The sequence below is a fragment of the Cololabis saira genome, chromosome 17, assembly GCF_033807715.1.
Source record: "Cololabis saira isolate AMF1-May2022 chromosome 17, fColSai1.1, whole genome shotgun sequence".
NCBI lineage: Eukaryota > Metazoa > Chordata > Actinopteri > Beloniformes > Belonidae > Cololabis > Cololabis saira.
The window spans coordinates 20,644,228-20,655,583 of record NC_084603.1 but is presented as its reverse complement, the minus strand read 5'-3'; the positions used below and the strand labels follow the sequence as shown (position 1 = coordinate 20,655,583).

Below are 11,356 nucleotides of genomic sequence, written 5' to 3'. Positions count from 1 at the left end.
ACCAACCCCTTATAGAGGATCCTTCACTTTGTTTAAGGGGACAAGTACAACCTGAACTTGTGAGCCAACTATTGTGTCTTATTAAGTTACTGTTGAACATAATGCAAATGTCACTTTGGTCACATATCTATCACCATGAGGCCTGCTGAATGCGTTTAGAAAAAATATTAACATTAGTATTGTCCTGTCTATAGTAAAATTACATCATAATAATAAATACAGAAGTAATTTGGCCATTAGTTTTTCACAGGCTTTTTGATAGACTCGGTACAGGCACACAATGTTGTGCTTGTTTCTCCTCTAGTCAAATTACATTATATATATATATATATATATATATATATATATATATATATTCTCACACTGAATACTGTTGGTCCGAATGTCCAATTTTGTGTCATCCTCTATCGCTGAATTACAAACAGTTGGTTTAATCCTCAAAGGTCAGTGAGTTTCTGCACGAAAACATGTCCACAAAAGGCTGATATGTTCAGTTTCAGATGGTGCTGCCACATGGGTGAAAGGATTAAATATGCAAACTAAAAATGTACTCTGCAGACAGTATATTCACAATAATGACTTTTGTGTCCGTCAGTGCATGTGCAAGATTACAGTAATGAGTCAGAGTACTTCACATGATTGATTTTTTTTTCTAAAGCATCGTAAAATACAGGGAGAAATATAGGCTAAGTCTTAAAAAAAGTAGGATTTGCCCACTACTATCATAATGAATGGCATATATCCTTGGGTGTGATGGATTGCATGTGTTTTTTTTTTTCTTGTTAAATGCGGGAGCTGCTGTGATTGGTAGGAGGCTGCATCCTTGCAGACACCTGTTGTGCTCCCTGGGATGTGCAGGACTGCGGAGCTGCATCAAACACGACGCCTCATCAGCAGCGGCCGCATCCTCACCGGGACACCGCAACACAAAGGCTGCTTGTGTAACTGACTGAGGGCTTTATTGTTGCGCCGCGCAAATGCGCATTAAGGGTTACGGTTTGTGCGGTTATGTTCATTAAGACATTCCTGCGCGGATTGGATTGGGGCGACGAAGAGAGAGGGGGGTTTACATAATAAACTGCATGCTTTTCACGTGAAATGCCCCTTTAAAAGCGGGATCCGTGCAGTCACACCGAGGCGCATAAAACGAACGGACTTGAGAGGAGTGAAAAGTCGGTGACAGCTGCAGTTTGTTGCGTAAAAATCTGCGTCGAGATGGTCTCCTCGTCTCCTTTACCGGAGGGCTTCTCCGAGTTCGATGTGTTTTCCCTGGGATCTTGTCTACTAGTGGAGGGTGAGTATTTCGTCCTGGAATTTGGCCAGATGGTCCACTACGAGGGCTGCGCCCGCCGTGTGCAGCATTAACCTGTGACAGGGCTGCCCACTGATCCTGTTATGAGCTGCAAGGAGAAGATATGATGTTTTTTTTCCTCCTCGAAGTCGCAAAAAAACCCACATCTCTTAGTATTTCAACAGAGAAATGAATGCGATTGTTGAAGAGAGTGTGTTTGGCTTCGTTTCGGAATGCCACGGTGGTGCGTGTGTCGGTGCGCGTCGCCGCGTACCCTACGCCGTAGGCTCTGCGTTGGTGTAACGCGGAACCATAAATCAGCCTTAAGACGATGAAGCGCCTTTGCGCGCTCCGACTGTTGACAAGCAATCATGTAATATTATATTTTCCTCCAAAAGGTCTGCTGGGCTTCTTTCTAAATGCGGTGACAGTCGTCGCTTTCCTCAAAGTGAGGGAGCTGAGAACCCCCAGCAATTTCCTAGTGTTCAGTTTAGCGATGGCTGATATCGGCATCTCCATGAACGCAACCATCGCAGCTTTCTCCAGCTTTCTGAGGTGAGTGATGTAACCCAAGCTTTCATAATGCCTCGCCACGGCCTAACAAAGGGGTCTAAGGAAAGAATAATACTGCTGATAAAACTGTCCATCGGCAGTGGTTATTACAGTATTAAGGCTGAAGGGTCAGTGGTAGGGTTGCCACCTTTCAGAAATAGAAATAAGGGACGCCCTGATTTCAGCAGCGCAGGAGCCAAAAGAAAAAAGCCCCCAAACTTCTAAACTGAATAAAAATGTGTTTATTTTTATATAACATTTTTATATAAAAAAACAAAATGCTTTGATTTCAAGTTTAAAGTGCTTTAATAGCATTGAACTTGCATGACTGTACAGACAGCCAACCATACTAGCAACTGAAATAGCTTCCTATGCTACTGTATGTCCACATCAGCCCAAATGTATAATATAGCCTACAGGTGAAGAATATGGTGTAAAAGTAAATTTATTTCAATAATCCAACTAGAATATGGTGTAAAAGTTAATTTATTTCAATAATTCAACTACAATATGGTGTAAAAGTTAATTTATTTCAATAATCCAACTACAATATGGTGTAAAAGTTAATTTATTTCAATAATTCAACTACAATATGGTGTAAAAGTTAATTTATTTCAATAATTAAACTACAATATGGTGTAAAAGTTAATGAAAATACGGTACAAATCGCGTCCCGTATTAGTTCAATACGGGACGCAACATTTTTTTCTCAAATAAAGGACAATTCCGTATTTTACGGGATGGGTGGCAACCCTAGTCAGTGGGGGTCTCATAGTTCAGCAGCCTTCAGTATTTGCTGGTTTATTCATCAAATGTACATCCATATTTGAAATATGAAAGCTGAAGTTTTTCTTACATCTGTTTTTATTACTATTAATCAAGAGAATTAACTGTTTGGGGCATCCCATGGCTCATTCATACATGTGCTTTCTGCACCCAGGTACTGGCCTTATGGTTCAGACGGATGCCAGACTCATGGGTTTCAGGGATTCATGACAGCTCTCGCCAGCCTCCAATTCATAGCAGCTATTGCTTGGGACAGATATCACCAGTACTGCACCAGTAAGTTGATAGTGTGAGGTTATGCACAGTGATGCAATCGCAATCATTACTTCTCCTGTCGTGAACAGGGTCACATTATGCCCTGAGAGAGCGGATGGAGTCAACGTTTGCACTTCATCACAGATTGTTTGGATCACAGAGACAAAATGATTGCAGAGCATGTTGATAACAACAGCAAACTGATACAACGTTCTATTTTTATATAATTTTAAAAATGTGAAATAAAATCAACCCCAAAGCTGTTAAACCCATTCTTTATAGTAAAACACAGTTGAAGGGGGGAGGGGCGTGACTTTTGACCTATAGGTTGTACATCAACCAGCTACCCGGGTGTTAAAAAAATAAAAAAAACAACCTTAAGACAAACTGTTCCAAGGCACATAATTAAATATGAGTTTTGTCATGAATGAATAGTTGTATCCCACCTGTATTGTGCAAATTACAAGTCATTACAAGATAATTACAAGCTAACACTTCTTGTTATTGCCAGGGACAAAGCTCCAGTGGAGTAGCGCTGTCACTCTGGTTGTATGTGTCTGGCTCTTTACTGCCTTCTGGGCCGCCATGCCCCTCATTGGCTGGGGAGAGTATGATTACGAGCCCCTCAGGACTTGCTGCACATTGGACTACAGCAAGGGAGACAGGTATGATAAATGCACACTCCTCACTCCGCTGTCGAGATGATAGATTGCTCTGTGTCGAGTATTCTTCTCTGGAATATCTAATTTCACAACCCTCTGTGTATTATTCGCTCAACAGGAACTATGTGTCCTACTTGGTCCCAATGAGCATCTTCAACATGGGCATTCAGGTGTTCATTGTCATGTCCTCTTACCAGGCCATTTCACAGAGATTCAAGAAGACTGGAAACCCCAGGGTAAGTGATGTAATAAAACACCGCCCAACAACATGATTAAAATGATGAATTTAGCTGTACATGTGAGGTAATGACATACTCAGTGAGACTTCAGATTCAACTTGGCATCCACACCCAGGCATTTGTGCTGAATTTGGTCCAAGGCCAAATTTATGGGAATGCATGACACATTTCAAGTTCTGAGACCCAAAACTCAAAACCATCACAAGTCTTGATGTTTTGCTCAGTCTGTGGGTCATATGTGAAACTAATCAGCTGTAGATGAAGAATCGAAGTGGAAGTAAGGAACTTCACTCCTTTTTTTCTGCACCCAGAAGGGTGGCAGAATTGTCAAAATATCTTACACCCAAAAAAAACGAAGAAAACATTTTTACGTAAATGTAGCAGATTGATTTAGTTGAAAAAAAAACTCAGAAATATGCAGTCAACGCAGCGACTTTGTGGAGACTGCGGGTGGAAACTAGCATTTCTGCTAAAACCCGGTGTATTTACACTGCTTAATGTAGTGTTCATGAATATGCATTGTCCCGTCTAAATAAACTTTGAAACATGAAACTTTCCCGGCTTTCAAACTGCCCACTGAATGAAATTGGAGGGAATCTGCTCATTCTAGCAAACACAGACTTCCTCACATGGTTGTTATTTAGAGGAACAAAACCGTGAATCATTAGCATGCACGCTGTGAAATATTTAGGTTGTTGCCTCAGGGAAAAGATTGAGTGCTTACTTGAGAATGCAGGTAAGAAGTGACGAAAACTATGTATCTGTAGGTTCAGAAATGGAGTTCTGCATCAGTGAATCAGGTGGCCCCTTGCTGTGTTGCATAAGCACATTACTTACAGTTATCTGAGTTGGCAAGAGGGCTTCTCATTACAAACACAAAGTGTGCAAGAAAAGAGACTCCAAATACTCTGCAGAAACAATGAAACTCTGTATCTATCAAATGGGTTATTCTCATACACTTTCTCATGTTGCTAACAAAAGGCACACATGGTTTAACAATCAGAGGGATGAAAAAATACAGATGTGTTTCTTGGCCTTAAAGGGGTGAGATGTTCTACTACCTGATGGTCCGCGTAAACACTTGTTGCTCGTGACTCTCTCCAGTTCTCCAGTCACTGCAAACTCTTTCTATGCAGCCTTGTTTATGCCAAGCTCACATAACTTTATTAAATTATGTGGTAGAAGCGTTTTCATTTAGGAATAGAGCACTGTAACATAATAAAAAGAAAGGAAAATGGAAACTCAATGTTTAAACGGGGAATTTTTCTTGTGCATTTTTAAACTATGACTCACAGCACTGTCTGTTTTGACCCTCGGATTAGAACAACCTGCCCTCCACTCAATTGCTGTTTTTAATTTGGTAGCTCAGCCTTAATGTTCCTGTTACATACAGTACTCTTGTGCAGCCAGACATGATTCCAGTCATGTGATTTTCCTCCAGGCAGAGGGCCTCATGAAAAAGGCAGACTTGTCGCCACTTCTTATGGGTGATGGCTCACAAGTCATTTTTGCGCTGATCCTCTCTATCCTCTGATTTTCACATTTTTCTCTCTGCTGAACCTTTGGTGTGTCCACTCCCCTTCACAGTTCAATCCGAGCACTCCTCTTAAGACTCTGCTGTTCTGCTGGGGCCCCTACGGCATACTGGCTTTCTACGCTGCCATCCAGAATTCCAACCTAGTCTCACCCAAGATCAGGATGGTAAGTACAAGTAGACCAAACTTTCACAAAAATACCCCCCAATAGCGATGATCCTTCATCATCTCTAAGGTTTTATGTTTCAAGACTAAAACATCAACCAGTCTTTAACATGTCTCAAAATATGATAAATGTAACCTCAGATTGTAAAATAAGATATGACGTATTACACTTCAACATTAAATTGCAAATCTCTGCAAAATGTGGCAGCAGTGTGTGAAAAAACAAATCTGTTTTATTTATCACCAGCAAGTGTGACTTCTGTTATATAAAGAAATGTTTTGTCAGTTTGCTGGTATGCAGCATTCAAGTGTGAAAACACAATACCAAAGAGGAATGAGTCAGCAATGATTTTAGAAATGTGGTTATTGCTACTCATTAATCTGGGACAGGTTATGAAGTCATCTCAATTAAATTCAAAACAATATGGAGATATAAATCTACGATGATGAAGGGTTGTTTATGTTGTGGCAATTTGTATACAGTAAATTGAACAGAGTAAAGTACAGATCCTTAACAAACTACAACATCAATGAGCTAGAGATTACCAAAGTTTATTTTAGCTGATGCTCAGTCAGGACAGCAGCATGCAGCATGCAGGCTAAAGACAGTTGAGTCTGAGGCAACATGTTGTTACACTCTTTTTATATGGGAATGGGCAATGGGCAATTCGAGGGACACCCCCTGAACCCAACATATGGGTGCTAGTCCTCTTAAAGGAAGGTAAACATTACAAAAGAGATGTGACCCTTTCATCTGCATTTACATCTTTCACACCCCCCTCTTCCCATCCCGTGCCCCGCAGCTGTTGGCCTTTTGTTGGTATCTGCATTTACACATCTTAGATCCCCCTCTCTCATTCTGTTCCTTACAGCTGTTGCCCTTTTTTATTAGGAAAATAAGGTTTGAATTTTTTCCATGACATTTACAAATAGAAAAATGTACAATTGTTTCTTCCCAAACGGGGACATCCAAGCAAGTTCACCCCAAGACTGACCAAAGTCGTCAGTTTATCCTTGATCTTTTATTTAAACCAGTGTATTTTGGAGGCAAATATGAGGCCACCAGTCCAACTGAGGAAGTAAAAAAAGACCCAGAATCAGAACCAAACATGGAGAAACAGCATTCAGCTTTTATGCTCCGCAGATCTGGAAAAAACTTCCAGAAAACGGCAGGAATGCTGAAACCCTCAGGTCCTTTAAATCAAAGTTAAAACCCCATTTCTTTACAGCTGCTTTTGAATGAATTATTTAAACCCTTCTGGATTTAAACGTAAACTATTTTAATTCCTTTATTACACTGTAACTCTAGCTTAACTCTAACTTTTCCTTATTATGCCTTTGTACTAAAATTCATCATCTTTTATTTTTGTTCTCTTTACTTTACATATGTTTTCGTCATGTAAAGCACCTTCAATTCCGTTGTTGCTGAAATGTGCTATAAATAAACTTGCCTTGCCTTGCCTTGCATTGCCTTGCTGAGTGAAACATTTGATTTAAAATAGGTTGTAATTTCTTTTTCGCAACTGTGTGTTGGAACCTTCTCTACTGCATATGGATTACACAGACCACATCAACTTGATTTATAAAAGTGTAATGTTTGGATTTGCAAAGATTCTGGGTATGGGGCAGGTGGTGTGATTGTTAGCAGTCATTTCACAGCAAGAAGGTTCCCGGTTTGAATCTAAACTTTCTACAGGTGCTCTGTTTTTCCCCTACAATCCACAAACATACATGTTATATCGATTGATGATTCGTCCATTGGAGTGTAAGAATGTCAGGTTGTTCATCATGCACTGGCAGTTCTTTTTTGCTCCATTATAACGTTTTTAAGCTCTGACACCCTTGTCACACCTTCCTCCACAGATTGCTCCCATCCTGGCTAAGACTTCTCCCACCTTCAATCCATTCTTGTACGCTTTGGGAAATGAGAACTATAGAGGAGGGATTTGGCAGCTTCTCACTGGGGAAAAAGTTCATGTGCCTCAAATCGAGAATAAATCTAAATAAACTATGTATATATTAAGTATTCACACCCAATGTCCTTGATATGTCTGTCTGTGAGCAACTGTGCCTATGATGTGTCTTGAGCAGTGACCAATCATTGCCCCTTGTGTTGTGGATTTGCTTCCTACTGCATCAGCAGTTTTGTTTCTAGATGGACTGGGATATTACAAAACAGTAGCCTATTTGGGGGGAAAGAATTGTAATTTCTATGCTGCTAAAAATGGACTATACTAAACATGTCAGTCAATTGTTCTATATACTAAATACAACAAGTCATTTTCTTTTTCTGCAACTAATACGATTTCTTTGATTTTTAGTTTTAATTTGATTTCTTCTATTAAGCCAGGAGTGACTTTCATTATTCCCAGAATTTTACACTGTTAACAGATTTAATCCAAACAGTCTAAATGTACCAGTTTCTGGGCTCGCTCAAAACCCAATCATACAAAGCATGAAAATCATGGAGCTTCAAACCAAATGATGATTGTGGTAAGTGTCAGCACTCGAAAGTTTACATTAAATGTTGAAGTAGCAACTTTTCTGTCAAGCAGGATAAGAATAATTTAATTATTTGACCAATCACTATGTTTCGAAGTGGCTGTAATATTTCTTTCCATCTGTGTTGCAAAATGTAATTTGTTAAAGTTAAAACCTTTTTCATATTTATCTTTTTTCCTTAAAGCTGCCTCGTATTAAAAAAGATTTTAATATTTCTATATTTTAATTCAGTGAAAATTTTTTGACATGTGGTCAACCGAGGAGGCATTCTTTATTAATTACTGCCCCGCCATTGAAATGTGATGTGCGTAGAAACCACAGATATGTAATTCAGTTCTTTGCATGATCTCTGTATCCATGGTAGAATAGCAGCGGCCCTCTGAACAAGAGCACCATTCTTCAACACACAGCCCCCACGATAAGTCAGAGATTAGTCGGTGGCTGTAGATCAACCGGACATGTTTCTCAGCTCGGCATTTACAAACGAAGCACAAAGCAGGAGTCTGTGAGGCAATGAATTACCTACCAGATAAAAGAGCTCAGAATTAACTCTTGTTCTTTCATTAACTGAACTGAAGTGTATCCCTAATTTAGATCACACTTGGCGTGTTTGTATTTACCCTTTGTGTGACTTAGACGCGAACATAATTTATCAGTTAAACGTTCACAAATCATGGAACAATACAAATATTGTGTCACTTTTTCACAGCTTCACAAGTCAGTTAATCTGCCATAATAAGATGTGATGTGTAATAAGAAATGTTACCAGGTTACAACATCTGAGAGCAGAGTGGGATTCTAGATGGAAATGCATAATCACAACAGCTGTTGCCACTGAATGAATGGTGGATATTTTCTTTTAAACGAATGATACAGAGGTATTTCCCATCTCTGTTTTGTGTTGTGCGCATGAGATTCATCATACAAGTAAATCCATGATGACACAAAGAGACTCTTTCACATCTTGACACTCTCATGTAAAGTGGTTAATAGTTTAAGTCCTGTAAAATCTCTTGTTAGCGGTGCTTCTGAAAGCAGAAGCCCAGATGACATGATTCTGTCCCCTCTAATGTCGTTACATGTGCAGTGGCTTTTGTATATTTATTTGTGTCTTTGAAAATGCAACATGCACAAGTAATAGCTGATGTTGTGCCAGTTGGTTCGAAGATTATAATTTTAAGAGAGTGATCCTCCACAGAGCTTTTGTACTGAAATATCAACAACATGCCAAGATGCAAAAAACTGTAATAAAGGATTACAAATATTTGATGTTCTGGTTTTTGGTGTTTCATGATGGGCCTTATATTAAGTTTAAGATATTGTGAAGTGTATTTCAGTCAGACAACTCTCACAGTAAGTTTATAACACTTTATTGTAACACATATTTGGCTTTGGCATTTAGGCTCCATTCAAGCAAAGACTTACACATAAATACCAGGGTGTAGGACCCCATTTTGAATCGGAGCCAGGGTGGATGTGGGATTGACAGCAAGCTGGTTGACACAACTGAATGCATCTAAGAACTCATACTTCTTGCTCCTTAAAGAGTTCAAGGAACAAATTGAGTAATTGGAACAAACCATTCAGAGGGGTGAATAAGCAGGTGCAAGCACTGCAGAGATTGTCTGCCTAAAATAACTCCCAGGGTAATATCATTAATGTCATTTACACTTTAATATGATGAATGAATATTATGAATCAGTTAGAACAAACACTTTAACCCTTTTCCAGGCAAGTAACTATATTTGGTAGATTCACTAGACATACAGTACATCCTATGAAGTGGTAAGTAAATTTGGTTCTTTAATATTCTCAAATAACTAAAGACAAAATTTAAAAATTGCAAGTATTTAATTAACTCTATAAAAGGTTAATGAGTTGGGTTATGTCAAACCTCGAAACAGAAAAAGTTGAGACAACGTGGAGAGTTCAAATGTTAAAAGAAATGCAGCATTTCTCTGAGTCGGCATGAGCCAAATACATTTTACTTTGTTCATATACATCTGTCTTCGTATTTTAGGCACTTAACAGTTACAAATGTCAGATTAGTGGTACTATAGGAGATTTTTAGGAGTCTGTTGTAGTCTTAAATACAAAAATGGGAGCAGGTTAATAAATGAAATTGACTTTGATAAAAGATTATCATATTTTCCTAACAGTCTTTCTGATTTTTGTGAAGATTTAGAATACTTAGATGTGCATATTTCCACCATGAGTGGATGTGTGTCAGCGTAATCGAAGTAAACTAAGCATCCATCCAGAGTAATGACGATAACACCCAGAGTTTGAAACATACAGTGGGAGCCCCCAGCGGGAGTTTTTAAGCAGATTAATTGACAACAGCTTGTCACTAGAATAGGGCATTGCATAATTATTTACTAATGACACATGTGCTGTGAGGAAACTCAGACCCTGTGTCATCAGCGACTCTCAATTATTCCACAGGAAAGCCCTTAGTGATTATGCTATTCTGATTATGTAAAATGTGCCTGAAAAATACATTTGCTACATGTATGCCTCCTGTACTGATTATTTTTCTTGGAATCAAACCACAAGTTCCATCAGATAATGACGTGCTCATCGAAGTCCACCGACACTGATGACCATATGGAGCTGTCAGATGGTGGCAAGAGTTTCTTTGACCCTACTCCCTGAACGGCTGGAGGCCATAATCAACTGCCAATGAGTTTTAAAAACCATTATGCAAGAAATACAGTAATTATAAAAATAAACTCAACATTAAAGTCAATTAGCAGTTGGAGTTTGTTTAGGTTTCTTCTAATTTGACTTTAGCCGCCCTGAAAGGCAAGACAGCAGAGCATTAGTGACGAGTGTGCTAAAAAGAGAAATATAAAACCAACAATACAAAGTGTTTGTTTTGCTAAAAGTTATACTAGATATTTAGACTTTAACAAGTTTTTTTGCATAAAAGAAAAATAATTTACATTTAAAAAAATAAATAATATATATATATATATACATATACATACATAAACGTATACTGTATATGTGTGTGTATATATATATATATATATATATATATATATATATATATATATATATATATATATATATATATATATATACACACATATATACATATACATATATACATATACATATATAATAATGGATATATATATACATTTATAATAAAGGATTATGTTATGCAGTGAATCGAAATGTCTGGCAAGAGCATGGTTACTATTATTTATTTATTTATTTATTTATTTATTTTCATCTACTTCCCCATCTTACATTCAAACATATTCAGGTACTTAGAGCTCAGTGCAGATTATGTCTGGTCGACCAGTGAAGTTTTCATATGGGCTTTTCAAGAGGATTACACGGCAATATAAACACAAAAGC

General features: G+C 38.3%; 1 protein-coding gene across 1 annotated transcript; it reads left to right on the top strand.

Annotated features, from left to right (window-relative positions):
- Window positions 1–873: 873 nt before the first annotated feature.
- Window positions 874–9,235, top strand: rgra (retinal G protein coupled receptor a). The gene is made up of 7 exons (XM_061745633.1): window positions 874–1,294; window positions 1,690–1,846; window positions 2,784–2,905; window positions 3,396–3,549; window positions 3,665–3,782; window positions 5,373–5,486; window positions 7,349–9,235. Exons 1-7 carry the CDS (start codon window positions 1,216–1,218, stop codon window positions 7,490–7,492), a joined length of 888 nt encoding a protein of 295 aa, XP_061601617.1. The 5' UTR covers window positions 874–1,215; the 3' UTR covers window positions 7,493–9,235.
- Window positions 9,236–11,356: the final 2,121 nt, after the last annotated feature.

Coding starts and splice junctions, on each gene's coding strand:
- rgra (XM_061745633.1), top strand. CDS start 1,216: ATGGTCTCCTCGTCTCCTTTACCGGAGGGCTTCTCCGAGTTCGATGTG. Junction 2,906..3,395: donor ATATCACCAGTACTGCACCA/GTAAGTTGATAG, acceptor TGTTATTGCCAG/GGACAAAGCTCCAGTGGAGT. Junction 3,783..5,372: donor AGAAGACTGGAAACCCCAGG/GTAAGTGATGTA, acceptor TCCCCTTCACAG/TTCAATCCGAGCACTCCTCT.